Source organism: Candoia aspera, chromosome 4 (genome assembly GCF_035149785.1).
Source record: "Candoia aspera isolate rCanAsp1 chromosome 4, rCanAsp1.hap2, whole genome shotgun sequence".
NCBI lineage: Eukaryota > Metazoa > Chordata > Lepidosauria > Squamata > Boidae > Candoia > Candoia aspera.
Window position 1 is genome coordinate 43,475,329 of NC_086156.1, and position 27,772 is coordinate 43,503,100.

At 41.5% G+C, this 27,772-nt stretch overlaps 1 protein-coding gene across 1 annotated transcript in view; it reads right to left on the minus strand.

Moving 5' to 3' along the window:
• The window catches only part of TOPAZ1 (testis and ovary specific TOPAZ 1), a 50,788-nt gene that overhangs the window by 14,259 nt on the left and 8,757 nt on the right, over nucleotides 1-27,772 (minus strand). The window contains exons 4-13 of the mRNA XM_063302035.1: nucleotides 27,412-27,539; nucleotides 26,092-26,159; nucleotides 24,392-24,510; nucleotides 22,905-22,990; nucleotides 10,635-10,754; nucleotides 7,958-8,021; nucleotides 6,717-6,868; nucleotides 6,094-6,186; nucleotides 4,969-5,075; nucleotides 1,557-1,623 (exon numbers count right to left, since the gene is read on the minus strand). Coding sequence (XP_063158105.1) covers nucleotides 1,557-1,623; nucleotides 4,969-5,075; nucleotides 6,094-6,186; nucleotides 6,717-6,868; nucleotides 7,958-8,021; nucleotides 10,635-10,754; nucleotides 22,905-22,990; nucleotides 24,392-24,510; nucleotides 26,092-26,159; nucleotides 27,412-27,539 — 1,004 coding nt within the window. The remainder of the gene's footprint in view (nucleotides 1-1,556; nucleotides 1,624-4,968; nucleotides 5,076-6,093; nucleotides 6,187-6,716; nucleotides 6,869-7,957; nucleotides 8,022-10,634; nucleotides 10,755-22,904; nucleotides 22,991-24,391; nucleotides 24,511-26,091; nucleotides 26,160-27,411; nucleotides 27,540-27,772) is intronic.

Here is a 27,772-nt window from a genome sequence, read left to right on the forward strand (position 1 = left end):
TCAGCTAAAGCAAGCAGGAACCTATACTTGGTGGCAGTGATAAAGGAAGATGTGTGAGGCAGATTACCACTTTAATGACAATGACAAAGGTATCATTTCATTCTTCACAGGAGAAGACAATGGAAAGCCATTCCTGTATTTTATCAAGGTAGCCAAAGGAAAGACAAGATAAAGTGATTAACAATATATTGCTGGAAGGTGGGCCTCTCAGGTTGGATGGCACTTAACATGCTACTGAAGAAAATCTAAGGAAGAAGAGTTGAGGATTTTCCAGAGTACTAATGGTGTTACAATGTGGCTAGATTAAAGCTTTCTGAATATCTAGTTGCTGATGTTGCCATGCAGGAAAAGAAAAAATGAAGTTGCAAAAGACAGAATTATGCTGGAAACATGGAATGTAAGCAGCATGAATATGGGAAAGCTTCACATAGTGAAAGATTAAACTAACTGGCTATACATTGACATCTTAGGCATCAGCAAATTGAAATAGACTAGAATTGGACACTTTCAGCAGCAGATCTGATTGCTATTCAGGACAAGAAAAACAAGGGTAGCAATGAAAGCCTTGGAAAAGATATTCAGATGCTGGGATGTATTTATACCTATTATATTCTGGACACATTATGTAAATGTAAATTCGCTCCTTGGGAAGCCAATAATGCTTAGAAAAGTGGAAGGAGATGACTAGCCGCAAAGTAGATGGGACACCTTTGGGAGATCTGAAGGGCCAGGTTGGTGACAGATCATCCTGGGAAAGGACTACCTATGTAGCAGTTGACAATGACGTGATGGCACATAATCAGTCAATCACTAAAAAAAACCTGCACGTTTTCATCACATGGAGACTTAAACTTATGATTTGTAGACCATCTGGACTGGTTTCTTCATAGCACAGTATTTTTGTTAAGGATTAAAAAAAACCTCTCTAGTTGACTTCCTCATTGGCACAACATAGAAAATGAACAAGATATAATGGCAAAGCCACAAGAAAAATCTGTCATAAATATAAAATACACAAACATTAAGTGAAACTGACCAAGCAGCAGCTATTGCTGTGAAAAAAAAAAAAAAAGTAAACTACAGGACCATGAATCTACAAGATCTGCCTATCAGTAGTACCCTGAAGAAATTCAGGGTGCCCCATAATTATGTTGACGTCTTGTATCTATATCATCCCAGCTCCTACTCTGCCCATGATATGGGTATTTGGCTCCATGTTGTACTTTGCTCACAAATGCTGGCTAACAATGTATGCTATTAACATAATGGACAGGCATGGATTATGAGAATAGTTCACAAGAATGAAGACTAATGGTTATGTTACTAACTACTCAGTTTTTAAAAACTTTTCTGAAGTTTAATTTCCATATTTACTGTTTTCACAATTTTTAAAAGAATTATTTCCTTCATATTTTTAAAAATAAATAGCAAACTAATAAACTGAGATACCACTTACTTAGCACAGGAGTCCTAATGTTTAACATACAAATAATGACTAATGACCAGTATCAAGGTGCTAAAAAACCCTTTATTAAAAACAAATGTATATATGGTACCTGAAATTCTGCTACTGCTGAATCAAAATCACAAAAGCTGGCCTTGTGAAAATGTCTTCCCTGAAATCTTTAAGAACAAACTTTTATATAGTAGACTGCAATTGAGAAATATTTAATCTGAGTTTAGCATACTGTAAAAGGCAACAGGTCAAACACTAAATCATTGGTGTGCAGCTTTTTCATGCCAAAGGTCATATTTTGTCTTTGGGTAGTATTCTAAGGTGCCACAGTCCAAAATGCAGGCAGAATTCAACAAAAACAGAAGCTAATTGTTAAAATTAACTCCAATTATAATTACATGATTCTATTTAAGTTATATTTTTAACAGTTTTCCCCTTCTATCCCATTAACATACAATTTCCTGGCAACTTAGAGAAACTATGGAGCTGCATCCAAGCAGCCATATGCAAACTGTTAATCTCTGCCAAAAACCATTAGCTATTCCTCAATTTTATTAGGATTCAACAACACATCCTTTGCAATATATACTAATGTGGTTATCTCAAACACATGTGAGCATAGGAAAGTATACCAATGAAACTATGCATCTTGTAATACTGCAGAAGATTTGAACGTACATCTTTTTTCCAGAGTATTTTAAAAATGGGCAGATGACTATGAGAGTGATGTTATTTCAAAAGCATCTCCTGACCACTTTTTACTTATTAGCTGTTGCCTTAAACTTTGTCTCTGTCCATTATTGGCAACTATAGTAAGCTATCATTGGGGAATTTTTAGTGTTTGGTTACAAAGAGTGAGCAGCCTTACATATTTTTGCCATACATGTAACCCATGGATGTTGCTGCATCTGGTAGCGATGTGGCCCTGAGGCAGGACTCTGGAGGAAGGTACTAGGGTGGTTCCCAGGAATCTGGAGGATGGGGACAGTGGATTGTGAACAGTGCAGAGGATGTGTAAATGACTTTGAGCCAGTCAGTCTCTCAGTCTAATCTACTTTATAGAACAACTGTTGTGAGGAAAATAGGAGGACTGAGCACTGTATACACTGAGTTAATAAGAAAAAAAGGTGGGTTATATATATATATATAATAAGTAGAGTGAACAGACTGGATTTGTGAGATCGAATGGTGAAAGAAATCAAGGAGAGGAAGTTGAGACGTGCAGAAGGATACTGGAGAAAGGAAATTGGGCTGGAAACGAATACTGAAAAGATATTAGCATTAGAGATTGAGAAGACAACACCATTTTGGAGCTGCTATTGGTAAACACACGGTCCATTTGTAATTAAGTCACATTTGTTCACAACTTGATCATGGATGAATGAGAGTACCTGGCATATATTCCCCAAATATGACTGAGTGAGGACAGCAATGTTGCCCTTTCCAAGATTAGTACTCCCAGGTTTCATATCCTTCAGCAAGAATGATTCCAAGGCCAGGGAGGGGATGGCAATGAACCCCTAGGACATCTTGGCTCAAATCAGAGGCCCTGCTGCACAGATGACAGGGTGCAAGCACTTGTATTTGAAGCTGGGTTGTAAGGACAAGTTCAAGATTCTGTACGTGTACTGCCTGCCCAGTTCCCTGGGATGACCCCTTCCTCAGATGCTGGATTTCATCATCAGCTGGTTTTGGAATCTCTTTGACAATTGATATTGAGGGATTTCAATCTCTGTGCTGAGGTTGGTGGTGGTCATCACGGCATCCACAGCAACTGTGGCCCTCCATGGTCCCATCTGAGGTAATCTCTGGCCTGACTCATACAGGGGGTCATACACTAGATCTTGTTTTTACTTCAGAGTAGTTGGCTTGTGATATGGAGGATGTTACTATTAGTTCTCTGGGATGATCAGAGATCACTTTTTGGTCCAGATGAAGTTCATCACCTTCTGTGACTTCTGTATATGGAGGAACTAATGAGAATGGTCTACCCCAGGTACCTTACAGGTCTGGATGGATTCGAGCAAGCACTTTAGGATTTGCCCAGCAATCTGGTAGGCAACACTGGTGAGCAAGTGGTTGGACTCTAGAACACAGAGATAATTGAAGTGCTGGACAAAATTGCATCTGTGTGACCTCTCTGCTTGCCAATGCCTGGGAACTCCTTAATTTATTGAGGAGCTCAGGGAGATGAAGCAGTGTAAGTGATGCCTGGAGTGCCAGTGTAGAAGACTGAACGACATCTAATCAAAGACTTCCACAATATTTCACTGATAAAAATAGACCTATTTGCTGAAAACTGGATTCTGCATGGGTCAGATCGCATGAGATGACGGGGTAACATTATTGCTACCTGGGATGTATTTCAGCTTGCTGACCCTGAGAAAGTGGATATAATGCTCTCTACTTCCACAGAGTCAAGTGGGATGGATCTACATTGCATCAACTTTGGGGGTTGCTGGGGAAGTGACTGGATGGAAGGCGGTCAACAATTCTTTGGGAGAAGTAGTTCTACTTGGTACCCTAAAGGAGCAGTGGTTGAACAAGTTCTGCCATGTCTCCAACCTTCTCTTTTTAGGGAAGGTAGTGGCATGTAAGCCACAGAGTAACCTAGAAGAAGCAGATTATCTGGAGTGCTTTCAGTCAGGGTTCAGGCCTGGGGATAGGACAGAAACCACATTGATTGCTCTGCTGGATGACTTCTGTCAGGACCTGGATGGTGGAATATAGCCCTCTTGATCTTTTGCCACCAATCATTGTATCCTGGATCACTTGTGAGGATTATCTTCAAAACAGACTCCTTTAAGTAGAACTAGTTCATTTTGTATACTTCTTCCATAAAGGGATGTTTAAGAACCCCTCTGTTGAAGAGGTTGGTGGGAAAGGGCTTGTAGGCAATTATCTGTTGCAACCTCTTCACTTTGGAACAGACTCTCTTTGCCTTAGGACCCCCTTGGTTCCTTCTTTTAAGTCCTTTAGGAATGTCACTAAATGGTGCTGTTTTGCAGAACCTTTATCTGTATCATCACTAGTAGGATTAGTGCCAGTGGGAGTTTTAAAATTTAAACTCTTTATTTATGGTTCGTTGTGTTTTTATTTTAATTGTGAAACACTGGGGACCACTGAAGTCCAGCAGCATAGAAAACTTATAAATAAAGATCTAATGCATGATTAAATAGATTCAAATCCTAGTATCACATTAGAAAGATCATTAATATAAAACTAGATACAGCAATTTGATAGTTAAAGATCTTTCATTTCCAAGCATTTATTTTGTCATTGCATTCCCTTATTTGAAAGTGAATATGTTTTGTTTCTGAGCAATGTAATACATAAATTGACAGAAGCTTTTAACACAGATATCAATAAAGTAAAAAAAAAAGATAATAATTAATTACTTATGAACAAAAACCTTATAACCTGTATAGGCTGATATTTTTAAGTTTTAGGGACATTGATGGTTCAAAATTTTATCCATTTGAAGCTGTAAACAAGTATTAAAAAATACATACCTGGACATAAGTATAGTTATTTCCTGATTGGAAACATGTAACTGGTTTAGTAACTTGGTGATATACCCAGTATGTTCACATTCAAGAACCATTCCAGCATCAATAAGCTATAGTAATAAAAACAAAAATCCACTGATCTTGCTAGTGAACTTTTTCAAGACTTCCACAATTAAGTGCACAATTAAGTTCTTTACAATGATATGGAAAAAATACATAACATATGTAAAAGTCTCCCTTCATTCACAATGTGTTCATGATTACTGTTATCAAGGGAATAGTTGATGGCAATATTCTTGCAGTTCCTAATACTCAACCCAGGTACTACTAAATTCACAATGCACTGCATGGTGGTAATAAAGATAATAGTATATTGATAGTATGGTCAGAGCTTAGCTTAACATGACGCAGTCATATCAGCCAAAAGATTCTAAGAAGATTTTTGAATCCTGCAATGGTTATGAAAGGCAACTTCCTGCCAGCTTCCCACAACCAAAGTCAGTGGAGAAGCCAGCAGGAAGTTGCACGTCACAGGCTAGCAGGCAGGTAAGTGGCTGCTGCTAGGTGGGGGAGAGAGTGACAGGGTTGGGGATGGGGGTGGGAGGGTTGAGGTGGGTGCACAAGAGGCACCGCGGAGGTTTGGGAGAGTACATGGGGGTATGCAGGAGACACCGTGTGGGTTGGGGAAGGCACACAGGGTGTGGGAGATGCTGCATGGGGAGGGCGCACGAGGGTGCATGAGTGGATGGTGCAGCATAAGCACAAAGGGGCTGGGGAGAGTGTGCAGGTGGAGGAGACTTACCCAAGTGACTTGCAACCTTCTCTGCTGGCTTCCCCATTGACTTTCTGGAAAAGCTGGCAGGGAAAGTTGCAATGGGGATCACGGGTGCTTGGCAACTGGTCCTAAGTCCAAACAGGTTGCCAAGTGCCCAGAACGTGATGATCACGTGGGTGCTAGGATGTCTGTATCTCTGAGGACCAGTTGTAACCACATTCATTCAGCACCGTTGTAACTTCAAACAGTTGCTGAATGAATAGTTGTCAGTTGAGGACTACCTGTAGTAATACTGAAAATGGAATCTCTAGAAACAAAGTTTCTAGGAAGGAATTAAATAATCCAAATCATACCTTACAAAAGATGTCAGATAACTCAGGTACTACCTCTCTTACTTTCATGGAAGCCACTTCTTCAAACATTTTGAGTAGAATATCTACAGTTGGCTAAGCAAAAAATGAATGTGTTAATATTAAAATTAAATTTATAAATGATAAACACATGTAAAATACAATTCATTTAAAGATTCTCATTTCCAAGACTTCAAAAAGGTTTTAGACATACCCTGATATAATATTGCCACTTGTGAAATGGCTTGAACTCAAGTCCTATGCAATTATCATTGAGGGAGTTTTAAAGATTAGACAACATGACCCCATGGAAAGCAACCATATCTAGCTATCTTTAAACTGTTTTCAGATGCAATCAATACCATCTTGGCATGGCATCATAAGAAAATCATTTGACTACCAGGGGAATTCTAAACCAGGCCGACAGCTAAATAGCAATACAAAAGCCAGATAGCTTGTAAATAAAAAGAGATTACAGTAAATTAAAAATGTGATTAAATGTGATTAATCATTATCTAGTCAGAAAATCTTTAGATTACTATCTTACTCCACTTATCTTAGAGTAAGTTCTATTAAATTCATTGGAAATTACAGAATGCTATAAGTAACATCAAAGGGTCACTTACTAATATTTTAATCATGATGCCAGTATGCACTACATGAAAAAGTTCTTTCAGCAAAGAGGATTGGAGCAAAGATGTTAGTAAATCATGGAACATTTGTGAATCCAAGTGATCTACAGTGGTACCTTCTTTGTAGTAATCTGTGAATATATGTACTAAAGAAAACAGGAAATTTAAATGTGAACTCAAGCAGTGTTTAAGTAATTTATAAATGAAATGATATAGTCTTTTTGAAAAGGTAAAATGCATAAAAAGGATGCAATGGAAATTCAATTTTACGGGACAAAGAGATTTGTTTAGGGTACATTTTTCCCTATAATTTTTGTAAAGCAACCTTATTTCTTATACATCAAAATTATTCCATGAAATACTAGTTAACAATAAATCATTTTTTACACTTTACATGTATACAAATTATATAACCATATAAATGTTTAGGTTATGGATCTGAAAATATTCACATTCTTAGCTACCATAGCTAAAAATTGAGTATTTAAAATTCTGGGCTATTTTAATATTCACTGGTTGTGTCTTTATCTTAAGTAGAAACTGGGGCAAGGAAACAGCTAATAAATCATAAGCCTAGAACTTAAATGCCAAGACTTTCAAAAATGCAATGACCTTGCCTATAGAAGTTTTATACTGAAGAATGACTTGAATTTTTCTTTTAAATATGAAAGGTAATTAAATTCCTAAGTTTACCCGAATGATATTTGTTTTCAGGATTAAAACATCAACACAGTGTTTTAAGTATTCATGGGTCATAAACTAAAAATGTACCAGAAACTCATGCCATAACAAACCTTATTCCAGCTGGAATTCTAGTACTGATGTAAAAGGATTGTCTTTGTTTGGAATCTACATACCAGTCCCACTACCAATATTGATGACTAGGAACCTGGCAACCTATCTAGTAAATCTTCATTTCCTATTATTTGTGAACTACTGTGCTAGGATAAAGATTTTAAAAACTATACACTGGCTTTAGCTTTATAGATCTGAAATCAGTAGACTAAATTGGGTGAAATCCCACTGATTTAAGTGGTTCTTTTCTAAGCACAACTCATTTAAATCTAATCTACTGTAATGTTCACAGTCAAATTTCTACTCAGTGTAGTTAATTATGATGCAGTATCAGGATACTTCTTGAGCTATTAATATATATTATATATATTCTAAAAATTAGCACATGTCAATCTCAAACTCAACATATTGAGTATATAGTAATGATGAATTTATCTTACCTGCACGTTGTAGCAAAACTACTTCACCAATACTTATATATTTCTTAATTATTTCACTGCAAAGCTAGTAAATAAAATAGAACCACAAAGTTATTACTCTTTGCTAAAACATTTATTTATTCTTCAAATTTCTATCACCACCCATCTCTCCCAAAAAGGTTAAAAGAAATAATGCAAATTTATTTATTTACTTTAAAGTCCAAATAGTACCAAAGTTAATTTTCAGTTAATCAAAAGAAAACACACAGAAATGTACCTTCTGCTTTCTTAAATTATCATACATTTATTATAAAGTAATTATTTTATAGGCTACAATCCAAAGCATGCTTATATGGAATACGTTCCAGTGATATTTGTAGGATATTATTCCACATACATAGATTTATGACTGAAGTGACAAACAAAGGGAAAATTCTCAAATAGGCAGAACAGCTCCAGTATGAAAATAAAAGCAAATTTGGGAAACTGCTATTATGTACTGATAATATTCAAATATCTGTGGTTAAGTATGCAGATATTCTGTTCCAAAACTTAAATGTCAAAGAAGGAATACTTTCTGTATACAGTATTTTACATCATTCTTATTTCCTCCACCCCTCCTTTTCTACAGTTCTATGGCATGTACAGAGAACTCAAGACACAGATGGGCATTGCTCTTTTGCTGGGCTTTTGAAAGTAACACTTTGCTACTGATGCCTACTGTAAAACCTCAAGGAGAAGAGGAAGGTTGTTCTGTTTTCTTCCATTAGGCTTTCTCCAGAAGAAAGAATCCTCTCCTTTTCTCTTCAATATTCCATGGAGAGGTGATTTATCTTCAACAAGATATTTCTTGCACAAGTCAAGAGGAAAAAATAAAACAGACTAGCCATTTTTCATGGAGGGTTTGGGAAAGAAATTATTTTTTTTCCCCAAATGGATTTTCTCACAAAGCAGCAGCAAAACTCAGCTGACATATACAAGAAGTATGTCAGTGAAGCAATTAACTCCCTTTGGTATTAGAGAAGAAAGAAGGAAAAAATGTCTTTTTTCGCTTTTGAACTGGCATTTGCAAAATCCCAAAATGGAATACAGAATAATTAATTTATTCCAAGAACAAGAAAAAGAAACATTAGCTTATCTTCCCAACACTAAATTCACAGCTGAGAAAATTCCAAAATTTGATTCTTCTATATTCAAACACAAATCTATACTGACCATATCAAAGTCCCATTACAGTTACAGTATTTGTCTAGAAATGTGAAGGCCCATAAATCTCCTCAGCAAAATTCAAGAAGGAAGGATTTTTTTCCACATTTTTTTTTCTCTGCCAAAAATCAGGGAAAAGTGATGGCACTTTTTTTTTTTAAGTAAAATGGTTAACATGCAAAACAAACCAGTCTAGGTTTGGAAAGACCTCTTCCCCCTTAGCAATGTAATGCAAAGTGCAGGAAGAGCTAAGCAGTAGTATGCAAAAATGTAAAGGCAGGAGATTAAAAAAAAGAAATCAAACTAAATCTAATTACACCAACACCAATAACTACACCTCTCCATAATCTTCAAATCATCCTTGCTTCCACCATTTTTACACACTGATTCATGTATTGCCTTACATACTTTTAATGTATTACCTCTCTCTTTCTGAGAATCAATTCCATCCTCCATCTAAAGATTACTTTAAGTTCCCTTTCTTTCACCCTATTCACTATTTCTTCATATCTCTATTTTGTGATTCAATCCCCATTCATTCTGTATGACCAAAGCTATTTAAGTGCACTTCTGTGTTGAGTTTACATTCATTCATGGCCCTATCTTATTTTACTGTGCAAAGTTCTTAAGTAATCCATTCCCACTACATTCAACTCTTTTCTAACACAGCAACTCTCACTTCCATAAAACAAAGTGAGCAGAAACATGTGCTCTTATATGCTCCCATTTTCAAATATTTTTGACATTAATTTCTTGCAACAGTCCAATTTTTCAACCAACATGTATATGTCATAAAATTTCTTCTTTCATTTTCCCCTTTTATTAACATTCACCTAAGAATGTTAATAACAATTCAACCGCTGAGAGTTGCTAGGAGTCGGTTGGCATATAAATTTAATAAATTATTAAGATACATATATTTACTTGCTCTTATTATTTGCCATTTGTGTATAATTTGCAATCATTCGTTCCATTTTCCCTGTTAAACACAATCATCTTGGTCTTTGACAGATTAATTTTGAGATGCAGACTCCCTATTGTATCAAACAATCTACATTCAGGTTCTCACCATCGCCTGTCTAAAAAAGGTACACACACATTTTACGTATTTCACGTTCCTGACCAACAGACCTCTAACATCCTTGCAGACATTTCTTATACAGCTGCCCATAAACACATTAAACCAATGCTGAACTACAGAATATTCAGTTCTTTTTATTCTAACATGTTTCATTTCTACTGTATACCATTCTTACTGCATCCAGCAAACATCCAACTTCATATTCATGCAAAAGATTTCTTAATTCAAATCTATTCACTTTTATCATACACTTTCTCTAAATCAACAAATGTGTAATGAACTTACACATTCAATGGTCACATCAATGATCTGTTAAAGAGCAAAAACCTATGGGGTTTTTGATGACTGTATTTATGCTTGAAAGTTAGCAAGTTAGCAAAGTATTTTATGTTGTGGAACTCATGGTTTTACCTTTTCATTTCCTGATACAAGAACATGCCAGTACCGGCAGTTTGGTCTCTTACAACCATTCAATGAATTGAAATGGTATCTGCAGTATCCACGAGGTAGAAAAGTCAATCCCAAATCAGTCTGCAATATAATTCAAGAAAGATCAATCATTTTTGTCATTTAAAACTAAAAAGGGGTGGAAGGAGAGAGAGAGTTAAGATTTCTCTGGTATATACATTTTGGAATCAAAGTTGGTAAGTGGAAAAAAAATGCTAAACTTACTATAGTAATCTCCTTTTCTATAATGGAAGTAATGTAGTAAAAGTGGGCAATTAAAAAACATGAAATTAAATCTACCCACTGATTCAGGAATTGGTTACCAATAATGCAACTTATTTGCAGAAGAAATCAAAATACTCTCTAGGGCTCAACTATTACAAATCAAATTTTAAGGGTTTTCCCATCTAAATTCTTATGAATATCATCAAGCCAGAGTGGATAGGATAGTCAAAGTAGCAGAAGGAATTATATTAATTTTTTCTTCCTAATAATGGAGGTAAGTATTCTTGTGTGTTATTCTGAACTGGTGGCACAAAACCTATGGTCTAACAGCAGCTGCTTATCTTCTCAAAGAATCTTTAACAAAGGCAAAGATGTTCAGCTTGCAATGATGCACAAACAATCACTCCAAGAATTACATAGCTGCCTTATAAATCTCAACTAGAGAAACAATGTTTCTAAACACAACACATGCAGCAACGCTTCTCATGAGTGCCATGACGCTCTCAGATACAGCAGGCACAAATATCTCACGGCATAAAGAGAACACATGGTCTGATATATGTGGAGAATGTGAACTTGGTTATAATTTCCCATGATGGATGAAGAGACACAAATAGGAAAATGATGACGACGATATGATACTAATTTATTAAACTCGTATGCCACCCAACTCTCAGTGGCTCTGGGTGGCTCACAACAATCAAAACAAATAAATTACAATACAGGTAGTCCTCACTTAATGACTGGGACCAGAATTTAGGTCGCTAAGTAATGCAGTCATTAAGTGAATCTGGGCCCAATTTTATGATCATTTTTGTTGTTAAACAAACCATTGCGGTTGTTAAGTGAATCACATGATTGTTAAGCGAACCATGTGATGGTTAAGTGAATCGTGTTATTGATTTTGCTTATCAGAAGCTGGCTCGGAAGGTTGAAAATGGTGATCGCATGACCGTGCGGATGCTGCAATTGTCACAAATGCGTGACAGTTGCCAGGTGACCAAATCACAATCATGTGACCGCGAGGATGCTTCAACAGTCGTAAGCATGAGAAACAGTCGAGGGTCATTATTTTCAGTGCCATCTAACTCCGGACAGTTGCTAAACAAACCTCATTAAGCAAGGACTATCTGTAAAACCAATAAAAGATAAAACATTGGTCACTAATAGTCCTTTTTTCTTCTTCTTGTGACAGCTGTTCATATGTTTAGCTTATGCTATGTTCTACTTTGGATGATAGCAGCATGGGAAAATGAAGACAGGAAAAGTTCTTGTTCTTTTTGAAACAAAGTTCCTTTCTGACTGACATGGAGCATTTTCCTCCCAGTTCTAATATTCTTCTTGAAGTGATGTCCATTTTTTAAGAATTTGTTAGAATCCTATGCTATACAGCAAAGGCCTATTAAACATCTTAATTTATAACACTGGGCAAAAAAATAAAATGTTTTATCAAATCCAAAAAGCTAAATACCAAGACAATAATCCTTTCCTGCCACTGAACAGCAGTTACTCAGAAGCAATCTATTTTTGATTGTAAAGGCCTTCCATATCAATCATAACTAGTAGCTTTATCCTCTGAATTTATCTAATTTCTTTTTAACCCCATTTAAATCTTAGATGATCTTCACAGCTTAATTGTGTAAAAAAAAAATCTTGATTCTAAAATGATTTGCCAAAGACCTAAAACAGCAGAAGGCAAACCAGAGGGCAGAACAAAAAGTGGAAATTGCCACAAGAAGCCAAAGCCAAGAAAGACAAAGACTTCAGGGAGGAACTTAATAAAGAATTTCAGAGAGCTCTTAGAAGAGACAAGAAGCAGTATTACAGTGACATCTGTAAAGACACTGTAGATGCAAATAAACATGGGGGAAAAAAAGGAAAGTCTTCTAAAGATCTTCAAAGTTAGGAGGAGATTCCATCCTTGAACTAGTATGCTAAAGGACCTAAAGGACAGGTGACAGTAGTATACTGAAACTCTGTACAGTAGAGATGTCAATATCCAAGATCCTTTAGAACAGAGGTTCACAAACTTTTTGGGCTCAATACCCCTTTACATTCTTAAAAATGACTGAGGACTCCAAAGAGTTTTTGTTTATGTGAGTTATATATATCGGTATTTACCATATTAGAAATTAAAACTGAGAATATTTTAAAATATTTATTAATGCATTTAAGAATAATAAACCCATTACATGTTAACATAAATAACGTTTTTAGTAAAAAAAAAACAACTATTTTTCAAAAGAAATTTAGTGAGAAGAGTGGCATTGTTCTATATTTTTGCATGTCTCTTCAGTGTCTGGCTTAATAGGAGACAGCTGAATTTTCTTATCTGCTTCTGCATTCACTCTGTTGCAATGTGTTGTTTTGGTTGAAGTAGATGAAGAAAATCCAGCCTCCATAGATTTGTAGTTGGAAAAGGAAGTAGTAGTTTAACAGCCTTTTCAGATAATCATGGATATTCTTCGATACTGTGCCAAAACTCGACAAGTGATAAGTTTCTGAAAGGTTAATTGCAATGTGGAATTTGAAACCGTATTAACGGACTTTTTATACTGTGTTGTATTAAAATCCATTGGCCTATCTTGCACTTTGAATAGATCATTTATGTATGCATACTTTTGTAACATCATGCATTGATCATTTGGAAAATACTGGTTCACCCAGTTATATAGCTCTTCCAAACACTGACCCACATTACACAATATCAAAACATTATTTGTTAATAACACCATCAATCTCCTGAGAAAAGTATTTAAGTATTGTAATACTATCAAACTCACAGTGGCAGGTCCAGGTTTTACAAAATTCTAATTTTTGCTTTAAAGGTCAAATTTTAGCATTGGCAACCAATATTGTCAATATTTGAAAATGAGAGTGAGAAAGGCAAATAATAATTATGAAAATAGTTTTGACCTTATGGACCCCCTGAAAGGGTCTTGGGGACCCCCAGGGGTCCATGGACCACATTTTGAGGACTGCTGCTTTAGAAGATACTCCCTATTTACAAGAAACTCTATTACTAGAAGATGAAGTTAGATCAGCATTCTAGTCCTTACCTGGTCGGAAGGCTAGAGGAACTGATGGAATACTTACAGAAATATGACAAGCAACAGAAGAGTCTATAAAGGTTCTAACCAAACTATGCCAGCAAATATGGAGAATGCCACAGTGGTCAACTGATTGGAAGAGGTCAGTCTACATAGCAATACCAAAAAAAGGAGGATGCAAACTATTGTACAATATCCTTAATTTGACATGGTATCAAAATAATGCTTAGGATCATCCAACACAGATTAGAGGAAAGGGAGATGCCAGATGTTCAAGCTGGCTTCAGAAAAGGCCAAGGAACAAGAGGCATTATTGCTGATGTATGCTGGATAATTGAGATGATAATAATACCCAAATAATACCCCAAAAGTCAGTATGTGTTTCATTGATTATAAAAAGACCTCTGATTGTGTAGATCATGTCAGGCTGTGGAATGTCCTTAGAAAAATGGCAATCTCAAAACATCTCATTGTCCTCATGTGAAACCTATATACAGATCAGGAAGCCACAGTCTGAATGGAAAATGGAAACAGAGAGGCTCCAATTTGGTGAAAGAGTGAGACATTTACTCTCTCATTTATTCAACCTATATGTGGGATATTTACTGAGAGAGGCAAATTCGGAGAAGTGAGGTGTTAAAACTTGAGTAAGATATACCAATAAGCTGTGCTAAGCTGATGATATTATTCTGGTAGCTGAAAATGCAAATAATCAGTAAGCTCTAGTAATAAAAGTTAAGGAGTGAAAAAATGGGACTAAGATTAAATATAAAGAAGGCAGGCCAAACTAATGACAATAGCTACAACAATTAGTCTTAGAAATGATAATGAAGATACTGAACTAATGGATAGCTTCTGCATTTTAGGATCAACTATCAGTAATAAATAAAGGAATCAGAAATAAAAAAACTACATTGCAGACTAGCACTTGGTAAAGCAGCCATAAAGGCCTTGGAAAAGATATTCAGATGCCATAATGTGTTTATACCTGCAAAGATCAGAATCATACAGATAAATGGCCTTCCTGTGATACTCCAGGGAAACAAAAGTTGGACACTGAAGAAGCAAGATAGAATATTGACACTTTAGAACTCTGGTGTTGGAGAAGATCCTGAAGAATACTTGCATAACTAAGGAAACCAACGAACAGATCATTGAACAAATCAACCCAGAGTTCTCCATTGAGGCATAAATGACCAAGCTCAAATGATCATACTTTGGACCCATTATGTGAACACCTAGCTCTCTAGATGTCATGAGTGCCGTTGAGCTAAAGTAATCAGCGCAATGGCACTCATGACAATGACAAGGAAATAGGTGAAGGGGTACAAGTTAAGTAGCCATCAACCCACAACGACTAACGGCTAACAAACAATAGATAAACGGATCACGGAGCCACCCAAGCCATCAGCAGCAATACCACGGGGATCGCCCAGCTGAAAGCAATCAGCAGAAGAATGAAAACCTGAGGATGGGCGATCCTAGAAACCCTCAACCAATGGCAGGGCAACGCATGGGACAAAGGGGGGTGACGTGACCGAGAGCGAGGGGGCGCTGACCGGCGCGGGGTATTTAAACCCCGCACCGGCGCGCTCCTGTCACTCTCAGCTTTTTCTAACAACGTTGTACCTATCCTGAAATAAACCAGAGCCTGCCTTGCAACCCAGTGTCTGAACGTTATTCAGAGGTAGGCAGCGCATGACATAAAGCTGAGAGTCATAAACTCAGCCTCGCCGAGCCCCACCGGACGACAACGAGCCGCGGGAGGAGTAGACGGCGAGAAGACCAGCAAGATGAGGCCGGAACGGCGCGGGCAAGGAGGGCGAGCCGCGCGGCAAGAGACAGAGGAGGACCGACCGAGGCCAGAGGCACCGCGGACTCCCGGAGCCATGGACGCCCGCCCCACCCGACCCGAGCCTCAGCTCCAACCCCAAGGGGAGATGGCGACGGAGGCAACCCGACCGCGGGAGGGAGCAGCACGACTTCCGAAACCAGCGGAGGACCCCGCGCCCCACATCGCACCCCAGCAACGGGCGTGGAGCGACAGCCCCACGGTGCTCGACACGGAGGAGGACGACGGAGACACCCATCAGACGGAGGAGGAAGCGGACCCGCGGCGGAGGGACGATGAACCCCCCCCCCCCGAGGACGCGCCAACGGAACCGGCCCCAGCGGCGGTGCGGGCTGTGGACGAGGAGGCACGAGCTGAACTCGCGGCCATGCGGGCTCAGCTGACGGAACTCCGGACCATGCTTCAGGCGCTTATGCCCCCCGCGCCACCCAATGACGTCCCCGCACAAGCCCACACCCCGAGCGAAGCACCGAACCCACACGAGCCAGCGGAAAGCCAGCAGACGGCACAGGCGGCCGACACCACATCCCGGGAAGCGAGAGGCGGGGCCGCGCAAAACGCCCGGGCCCCAAAGGACTTCCCCATCTTCTTCGATGGGACCCCCTCAAAACTCTCGTTTTTCGTCACCAACGCTAGGGAGTTCATGGGGAGGCACGGACACTCCTATGACTCCGAGGCCGACAAGATCGGCGCCGTGGCGATCAAACTCCAAGACAGGGCGGCGGACTGGTACGTCCAACTGTACGAGTCCAGCTCCCCCGCCCTCGCCACCTTCCCTGCTTTCATCAACGAGATGAAAAACTATTTCGAAGACCCCCTAGCCAAAGTACGGGCGAAAAGCGCACTCCAGAGACTTAAACAGGGCGCACGCACGGTCCCTGACTACGCCCTGGAGTTCAAAGCCCTCGCGGGAAAGGTCTGCGACTGGTCTGAGACCACCCTGCTGGAAATCTTCAAAAAGGGGCTCAACCGCGACGTTCTCCAATGGGCCCTCTACCGCGACGACCCAGAAACGTTACACGGGTGGATCCACCTCGCGGGGAAAGCCGAACACGCGCACCGCACCTTCCTTATGACAACCACGGAAGACACAAACTACGTCGGGAAAAAGGTACCCGCACCACACGGGGGGATGGCCGGCCCCATATACCCTAAAAAGAAGTTCAACCGGGAGCCCTGCGGGAGGTGTGGCAAATTAGGGCACAAGACGGCGGACTGCTTCGCCAACCGACCGCCGACCAGCGCGCCCAAGCCCGCCCCGAAAATTAGCCCCAAACCACCCAACCCGGGGCCGCCCCCTCACCGCCGAATGACCGTGGCCACAGCGACACCGGAAGAGGGCTGGGACGCTTACTGGGGAGAAGAGGACAATACCGACCCCGACCAGCCGGCGGGAAATGCTCCCCGCTTGCCCTGAAACGCGTGGCGAGGCAGGCGGCGGGACAGCAACGCGAACCACCTCAACGAAACGACAAAAGCTCCGTAATATTGGCAGCAATTCAACTCTCTGCCGGCAACGGAGCCACCACGGCCGCGGCACTAGTGGACTCGGGGTGCTCAAAAAACCTTATCCACCCCGACCTAGTCGCCAAACTCGAACTCCGCTGCTTCCCCCTCCCCACGCCGCTGGCATTCCACCAGCTGGACGGCTCCACAGCGGGGGGGAAACCAGCCACGCTACAAACCGAGCCGGTCACCCTGCAAATGGGCACTCACACCGAGCGCACATCGTTCGTAGTCACGCCCATCGGACGGCCCATTGCAGTCCTGGGGATGCCATGGCTCGCGAAAAACAACCCGCGGATCAACTGGGCGACCCGCACCTTCACATTCGGCGACGGCGAGTATCGAGCACCAGTACCAGCTGGCAAAAGCAACCCCACGGTAGGACGAGCGGAGGCGACCACACAAGACAACGCCGCTACCACTGCAGACCTACCGGAACAATACGCCGACTTCTCCGAGGTCTTCGGAGAAGCAGAGGCAGACCAACTACCCCCCCACCGCAAGACGGATTGCCGAATCGACCTACTGCCCGACGTCCCCCTACCTAGACCAAAGATCTATTCGATGACCCCGAAGGAGATGGCAACCCTCCGGGAGTTCATCGATAAAAACCTAGACAGGGGATTTATAGAGCCAGCATGCTCACCGGTCGGAGCCCCCGTCCTATTCCGGGAGAAGAAAGACGGGACCCTACGGCTCTGTACCGACTACCGGGGCCTAAACGCGGCTTCCCTGTCCAACAAATACCCCTTACCCCTGGTGAAGGACATGCTCGCCCACCTGTCCACGGGCAAAGTCTTTTCCAAATTGGACCTGCGCGAGGCGTACTATCGCATCCGAATCAGGGAGGGGGACGAATGGAAGACGGCGTTCAACTGCCCCCTAGGCGCTTTCCAGTACAAGGTACTGCCCTTCGGACTCGCGGGGGCCCCTGGGGTGTTCATGCAGCTCATCAATGAGGTACTGCATGAACATCTGTTTAAAGGGGTCCTGGTCTACATCGACGACGTCCTTATTTACACAAAAACATACGAGGAACACGTAACCTTAGTCAGGCAAGTCCTCGACAAGCTCAGAAGGGCGCAGCTCTATGCAAAGCCCACAAAGTGCGAGTTTCACAAAGACCGCCTAGACTATTTGGGGTATCGAATCTCCGGGGACGGCATCGAGATGGACCCCGCAAAAGTCGAAGCGGTACTAAACTGGGAGCGGCCCCGCAACAGACGGCAACTACAGAGCTTCCTGGGATTCGCGAATTTCTACAGGTCCTTCGCCCGGGGGTTCGCTGAGATAGCCCTACCCTTAACGGACCTCCTCAAAACCAAAGGGGTGGGGGACACCAGACGCGCCAAGAACCCAGGCACAGTGCTGAATTGGACTCCCGCGTGCCAGACCGCATTCGACAAGCTGAAAGCGCTGTTCACGACGGAGCCAATCCTCGCGCACCCGGACCCAGAACGGCCGTTCGTGGTCCAAGCCGACGCCTCAGACTTCTCCCTGGGAGCCATCCTCCTACAAAAAGACTCCACGGGGCTCCTGAAACCATGCGCCTACCTGTCAAGGAAGTTCTCCGAGACAGAGAGGAGATGGCACGTCTGGGAGAAAGAAGCCTTTGCGGTGAAATCGGCACTAGAAACATGGCGTCACCTACTCGAGGGAGCCACCCAACCATTCGAGGTCTGGACGGACCACCGGAACCTCGAGGCCCTACGAACGCCTAGACGCCTTAGCCCAAAACAGGTCCGATGGGCACAATTCTTCAGCCGCTTTGATTTCCAGTTGAAGTTCATGCCGGGCAAGAAGAACTTCCTGGCCGACGCCCTCTCCCGGCTGCCCCAAGACGAAGAGCCCGCCCCAGACACCATTGGGACGGTCCTATCCGCCTCGCAACTAGGGATGGCCGTGACCACCCGAAGCGGCGCACGGAGGCAGCTCGACGCTACGGCGCAGCCGACGGCGGGACAACCGGCGACGGAAAGAAGGCAACCGCAACTACCAGGGGGAATGCGCACGGACCTCGCCGCCGCCCTCAAAACCGACCCCTGGTTCCTGGCAAACCCCGACAAGGTAACGATGGCGCAAGACCTAGCATGGGGGGAAGGCAGAATCTACGTCCCGGACTCGCAACGCCAGGCGATCTTGCATAGGTCACACGACGCCAAGCAAGCGGGACACTTTGGGTTCCTCAAGACCCTACACCTAACACGGCGGCAATTCTGGTGGCCCGCGCTCAGGCGAGACGTAAAAACCTACGTGGCGTCCTGCCCAACGTGCGCTCGGGCCAAACGGGCACCAGGCAAACCCGCGGGGCTATTGCAACGGGTGGCAGAACCCTCCCGCCCATGGGAGGAAATCTCTATGGATTTTATAGTGGACCTCCCACCCAGCCAGAAGAAAACGGCCATTTGGGTGGTGAAGGACTACTTCTCAAAGCAGGCCCACTTCATCCCCTGCACGTCAGTCCCATCCTCACAACAACTAGCCAAACTCTTCCTCATCCACGTGTACAGGCTACACGGATGTCCCGCACGTGTGGTGACCGACAGGGGCACACAGTTCACCTCCAAATTCTGGCGGGCCTTCTTGAAGCTGACGGGGACCCAACAGGCCCTGTCTACGGCTTGGCATCCGCAGACGGACGGAGCCACTGAGGTTCTTAATGCCACCTTAGAGCAATTTATACGATCCTATACGAACTACCACCAGGACGACTGGGCTGAACTGCTCCCGTTCGCCGAAGTCGCATACAACAACGCCGTCCACACGAGCACGGGAAAAACCCCGTTCGAAGTAGTCTCGGGGCGCGACTTCGTCCCCATACCGGAGCTACCTCAACCCCCGGAACCCCAGGTGGACGCCAGCGACTGGGGACGGAAGATCGCGGAAGCATGGCCAGTAATCACGGCGGCGCTGAAGGAGGCACAGGCTGCTTACAAAGAGCAGGCCGACAAGCACCGGCGCCAACAACCGACGTTCCAGGCGGGGGACATGGCCTATCTCTCCACCAAGTTCCTAAAGTCAACCCAACCCTCGAAAAAACTGGGGCCTAAGTACATCGGGCCGTTCCGAGTCACGCAAATAGTGAACCCGGTAGCAATACGCCTGGACCTGCCACACAACCTCCGGAGGCTCCACCCGGTGTTCCACACCAGCCTCCTAAAACCGGCAACCACCTCCCGATGGCACCCAAGCACGCCTCAGCCCGCACCGCTTATGATCGACGGGCAACACCACTTCGAGATAAGGGACATCCTCGACTCACGCAAGCAACGAGGAACCCTACACTATCTGGTCAGGTGGAAACACTTCCCCCACCCGGAATGGGTGGCGGCGCACAACGTTAAAGCGCCTGACCTGACCAGAGCATTCCACCGGGCATACCCCGACAAACCGCAATCAAGGTCAGCAAAACCAACCCCCCCCCCGCAGGCCTCCCCCCGCCTCCCGTGCCCCAAGGGAAGGGCCCCCCCCCAAGCCCGCGACTTGGGTGGACCTTCCCCCCCCCGGGACTCACTCCCCCCGCCCCGGGCCCACGGGGTGGTGACAAACGATCGCCAGCACCCTCCCCCCGCCCCCTGGCCGCGGGGGAGTGGCAAGCAAGTCAACAGGGCAACCTGGGGGCAACGCCCAGGAGACACAACAAAGGCGACGCACTCCAAATAAGCAAAAAAGGGCCCTACCTGGAGCTGAGCAGCACCCGACCAGCCACGCCTCTCGCCTCGCCGAACTGAACCAAACAAACAGGGTGTGGTTGGAGCATGCGCACGCCAGGTCAGAACCCGAGCATGCGCACCATGGACACACCCTGGGAAGGCACGTGGTAGAGGGAGGAGCAAAGGGAGGGGCGACAACTACTCCGGCGGGAACTTTGAAAAAAAAAAAAAAAAAAAAAAAAAAAAAAAAAATGGCGTTTTGACAGCTCCATGGGGGAAACCCAGAAACCCGGGGGAGAACACTATTCGGAAAGGGGGCAGTATGTCATGAGTGCCGTTGAGCTAAAGTAATCAGCGCAATGGCACTCATGACAATGACAAGGAAATAGGTGAAGGGGTACAAGTTAAGTAGCCATCAACCCACAACGACTAACGGCTAACAAACAATAGATAAACGGATCACGGAGCCACCCAAGCCATCAGCAGCAATACCACGGGGATCGCCCAGCTGAAAGCAATCAGCAGAAGAATGAAAACCTGAGGATGGGCGATCCTAGAAACCCTCAACCAATGGCAGGGCAACGCATGGGACAAAGGGGGGTGACGTGACCGAGAGCGAGGGGGCGCTGACCGGCGCGGGGTATTTAAACCCCGCACCGGCGCGCTCCTGTCACTCTCAGCTTTTTCTAACAACGTTGTACCTATCCTGAAATAAACCAGAGCCTGCCTTGCAACCCAGTGTCTGAACGTTATTCAGAGGTAGGCAGCGCATGACACTAGAGAAGTCTATAATGCTGGGAAAGGTGGAAGGAAAGAGAAGAAGAGGATGGCCAGCAGAAAGGTGGATGGACTCAGTTACAGCAGGGATGGGTACACTGTTAGAAGACCTGAAGAACCAGATTGGAGACAATTCGTCCTGGAGAAAATCCATTTATGTGGTTGCTAAGAGTCGACACTGACTTGATGGCATGTAATCAATCAGTCTAGAACAACAGGAGAGAGAAAACTTTTCTCCATCCAATTTATTCTCAGTATACATAAATTTATCAATTCCTGTCATATCTTCCAAATCAGTATTTTTTCCAATGATAGAAGTCTCAGAGGCCAAAATATTATAGTCTTACTAGTTAGGGGAGAGTCTCACCCAATAATTCTGGTTGCCCTCTTCTACATCTTTCTTGAAATGTGACAACTAGGACTGTACACAAAATTCCTAGTGTGATCACACTATAGATTTATATAAAAATATTACAATGTTGGCATTTTAAATTTTTTACTCCTTTCCTAGGAATCCCCAGCATAATTAAGTTCTCAAGTTCTACACATTCAAGCTGATATTTTCATTAAGTCAAAACTCCCTGAACCAACGTGACCACTGAGTTCTCAAAAGGAACACTTCTACGCACAAAGACCTGGAAGACCATGTTACGGACAGATCATCATGGAGAAAAATCTATTCACGTGGTTGCCAAAGTCAACATTAACCTGATAGCAAATAATAACAACAACTTCTACCCAAACCTAGGTATTTTGTTACATGCTATTTTTTTCCAGCAAGTTAAGAGACACTCGAATCGAATTACCCATTCAGTTGTATCCAACCCTTGGCGATTCCATAAGCCAGCTTTCTCCACGAGACACTAGAAAGATCTTAAACCATACAAAACAGGATGCCTTGTGATCCTACTTTCCTGTCTTCCCAAGTATCTTATGACAAGAAAACTCTCCTTGGCCATTAAAGAAATCACGTATTTTACATTTGGAGTGGCAATTAGTATGAGATCTTTGTAGGCAAAATTTTCAGAAGTTATGGTAAAAAATTGTTGTATAAATATAAATTGTTTACATTTGTTTTAAAGATATCAACAAGCTGAATATAATATTTAAATTGATAAACATGACTTAGTTTAAGCTTAGTTATAAAAACCTACATAGTTCCAAAACTTACCACTGAATTTTTTTCTACTTTCCAAGTTTCATAACTATTAGTAGTTGATGAGAGCAAAGGAGGACATTTCCTTGGGAATCTGAAATCTAATGCTGAAGATAAAAATACTGCTTATTTCTAACTATATTTAAATAATACTTAATTACTTTCTTTAAATTCATTTCTCTGAAGTTCTCATTTCTATTATGACATTTTAACTCTTTTCAAGCACTATGATAGAAACAAGTGTTAATAATGAAAATGTACATTATCCATTTAATATTACTACTGTATGGAAGTTCTGCTATTTTAAGAATGACTTACTGTAGAGAATAAAGGACATCATTTTTATAATTATTATGCAGATGAGTGTGCAATTATTCACACATACTTTCAATTATCTAGACATTTTGACAGGCATTATAGTATACACAGAGTATATGCTATAATGGACAGAGCTGCTTTTCTGTCCTCTCTAAATAGCTCTACAAAATTCTAAAACATAATTCATAAACATATCAAACCAGGGCCGCAACTGGGGGGGGGGGAACCAGGGCACATGCCCCAGGCGCCACGCTGGTGGGGCGCCAAAATGAGTGCTGGGGGGGGCACCAAAATGGGCGCGGAATCCATGTTTGCCCCGGGTGACACAGATCCTAGTTGCGGCCCTGTATCAAACAATTACATCACCTTCCTAGTTTGTTAAACTTTGATTTCAACAAACCCTTGACTATAGCAATAATAATCTTTATGAACAAAGCACAATCTATTTGCTGTTTGACAACTATGCATTTTAACATCAACTTCAACATGTCTACATAATCTCTCTATATTAGCAAGCTGAATGAAAAGAAGTTTAACAAAATGTTCCATGGGAATCCTCCTCCTCTTCCTCCTCCACAAGCTCAACAGCAGCCTATCTAGTATTCCCCTGTCCTGTTTTTTTTCCCACAACTCAGTGAGATAAACTGGGCTGAGAGACAGTAACTGACTCAGTCACCCACGACTGATGGTGTACTCGTATACTGGGTCTCCCTGGTGGTAGTCCAGTATCTTAACCATTATACCATATTAGCTTTCACTTTTAATTTTTTCAGTCTTTAGATTATTGGATATCAGTAACAGATTTAGTAATATTATCTATGCTGCACTCTAACTTCAAGGCTTGTAAACTTTAGAATTCTGAATTTCTATGTAGAGCTGTAAAATTGAGAAGCCTTCTTCAACCTTGTATCATTCAAGTCTGTTCTTGCTTGTGACTGTGAAAGTTAAAGTCTAACACCCCTGGAGAATATTAGCTTAGAAAGGGCTGTTATCGAGGAATCATAGAAAGTATGGTTTAGAATCTACTAATTTCTGTATCCACAACCAAGAGATATAGATTTTAAATTCTTTATGGAACAACTCAGAAACATTCAAATCACACTTTGTCTGATATGGAATAGGGCCTTTATGTGCTGATGGAAAAGTAATACAACAGAGAAATATTACAACGCTTAAATTTATACCATTGATCCATGATTTCAATGCTGTGTCTTGCCGTTGGGGAACAATGGCTTTCACAGTAGGAAACGGCAACTCCAGTTGTTGATCACAGTTCAGAGGTTCAATAGTTAGAGTATTCTCACTAAATTCCAGATGGGGAAATAGATACATGACTATTAATGTAGAAAATAAAATGCTACATTATTAAATTATCAGTATTATTTTCTGTAAACTTGTATCCCCCCCCTTTCAAAAAAGAAAAAACTCCTCCTTGAGGCCATACACTCCTCGATTAGCAAGAAACAATGGTAATGTAGCAAATGAACTAATACTTCAGTCAAGAAAGAAAGCTGGCACTAATAATACTAACACTACACATGCTTGAAGTGAGAGTTTTTCTTAGATTTACCCTTGAGATATCCAAGATGTTGCAAATCATGGATACTGTGACTGGCTATGACCAATGTTCCAATGAACCTTTCAATGATTTAGATTTTGGGGGAGGGGGGGCACAGAAATATACATATATTAAAGAATATAGAATTATACTTCTTTGCCTACTTACATACCTGACATTTTAGTTGAGTAAACTGATACTCTAATTGTCTACTGTTCACTGGCTGTTCCTACTGTACTCATATTTTTATACATAACTGAAAGACTGATGGCAGTAAATAAGCTGTAGGCAGTGAAATACTTCGGATCTGAACCCAAAAATATGCTTCAGAATGCATTAGAAACACAACACTGTTATTTTTAAAGCAGACTTGTCTCTTCCAGGATCACATAGCAGTTATAGAAGGCAGTTATGTGATGATATGAAAAGACATAGCTGTTTTAAAGAATTTCAGAGAGCTGCTATTCTTACCCCAGCACGCTAAAAGCATTTTTTTCTCATCATTATGCTAACTTTGGGCTGCTTATGATTGCTTTTTTTGTGATTTGTATTTTTAAAAAACTTTTTCACTGTCAGCTACCCGGAGTTGAAGGGAGTCTGGCAACCTATAAATTGCATCAATCAATCTTACAGCCTTCTTTATTCTTATGTTTCCAAGGTTGTTTTACTGGCTAGTTATATATTTTAATTCCTCAAGTAGCCTCTGTGATATGAACTGTTATTAAGCAGCTGAGATTGATGTGCTAAATGCAATTAAAGTAAAGTGGTAGCTGCACAGTTATCCACTGGTTTTATCCATATTTAATCATTGCAATGCTTTGTATGTGGAGATTGCCTTTAAAAATTAATTCAGTTTCAAAAGGTTCAATTTACAGCTATATGGATTACACTCTGGAAATGATCAATTGGAACATACCAGTATAATTTGTGATCCATTTCTAAGGAATATTAGATACAATGACTTCAAGAAATTCAACAAAATCAAAAATTTCTAGATCCAAGTTTCTAAATGAAAGTTTTTCACATGTGAAGATGAGTAGCTTTTATGGTAGAGTTTCAGAAGTCTTTTCCTGGCTGACCCCTCAATCCACCACACCAAAGCACATAAGAGATTAAACTGCTTTTATTGGTGGCTCTCAGTCTGGGAATGCACTTCTCAAAGAGGTTTGGTTTAGAGTTTCTGAGCAGTTATTTAATATTTGGAACCTACATCTAATCTTAATCTTAAAATCAGAGGAAAATAATACCGAGAAAGATTAAAGAAAAGTTGTTCTTTCTTCTTTTACATAATTAGGACTATCTGAATATTACTATTTGAATACATACATTTTTGCAAAATCTTGAACATTTGTTTTCTGCTCTTGCATAGCAAGCAATTTCTCTGAAAGTTCATACTGCAAAATGAAGATCAAAATGAAGTGATGTAAAATAACTTTAGAATGCCTTTTTCTGTTTAACAGCAATTCATACGTAAAATTTAAAAAAGAGTAAGAGGAATAATTCCTACAGATTATATTCTTCTACTTAATTCCCTAATGAACATTTCTTTTTTATAAAGCAATACAACACATCCCTGGCAGCTCCCCGGAAGGTAATTCAATGACTCTCTCGTGCAGCTCATCTTATTTATTTATTTATTTATTTATTTATTTTTTCCAATTTTGTCACTGCCCATCTCACTTGAGCATGACTCTTGGAGGTTTACAATAAAACTAAAGTATGGATTAAAATACAAAAAAGCAGTATTCTTAAATAATAACAATATAAATATAAAATCCAAGATGGGGATGTTAAAAATTCTTAATTAAATTCATGTAATTCACAGGGCTCAAGGTGCGAACAACCCCCAGGATTATCCCTCCTCCCGCCCCAGATGTCATGAGTACTGATGGCGAGCAGGAAGGGGCCTCTATCCAGGGGGGAAAACGCATGCGTAGTACTGAGGAATTAAGCAGCCATTCAAAGAGACACAGACCAGACCCGCCTTAACTTTTGGGGTTTATCTGTCTGGGTTTTTCCCACGCTTCTTCAGTTTGTTAGGATTCTGTCTTATGTAGCAGTAATAAACACTAGAGACCTACTCCTCATCTCAGTGTGATTTCTGACTGTTAGGACACCAGGTGAGGTGGCACAGCCAGGTCTTCACTCCTTTCTGGAAGGCTGGGAGAGTGGGGGCCTGCCTCACCTCTTGAGGAAGAGTGTTCCACAGGGTGGAGGCCATGGCAGCATACTGAAGTCATGTTACAGTAAAAATAAGACTTGTCTCCTCATTCCCTTATCTGTCATAACACCAGTAGATTCCATAAAGACATTGAACAATCTTCTGAAATAGATTTATATTTGGCTATCTAATGATCTCAGTATCTAACAGTGAAACCTATACATGTCAACTCCAAATCAACTCTATTACTTTTAAAATAACTTTCTCCCAAGTTAGTATGCTAGGATAGCAACCTTACCTTACAAATCTATGTGCATTTACCTGGGAGTTAGAACTACTGATCCCAGTGGGATTTATATTTGAAAAAATATACATATGCGTGCATATGTAAAAAAGCACAACATATTACTTGTAAAAGGTAAAATTCCCCTAATACAGTATTCATAATATTTTTATTACGCAACAAAATCAATAGACTTCTGTACCTTTTCAACGGTATCAAAAACCTTGGTAAGTTCATCCAGTTCTGTCAGTTGTCCATCTTCAAGAGATGATTCTGATATTCCTCCTATAGAACTGATTCCACTTAGAGCCTCTGACTTAATTTCATCAACTGGGAAAAAGAATGTTATGTGTACTACTGAACCATAGCAAAATTAAAAATGGAATGCTTAACTGAAAAATTGGGTATTTTCTAGTATTCCTAAAGTAGTAGCTCTACATTCTAAATGACATGCCTATGTTGGACAGATACTGGTGGTACCAGATAATGCTACATTATTAATCATTTGATCAATGGTGGCCACTTCATACATTCCAAGACATGAAATTGTAATTATCATAAGT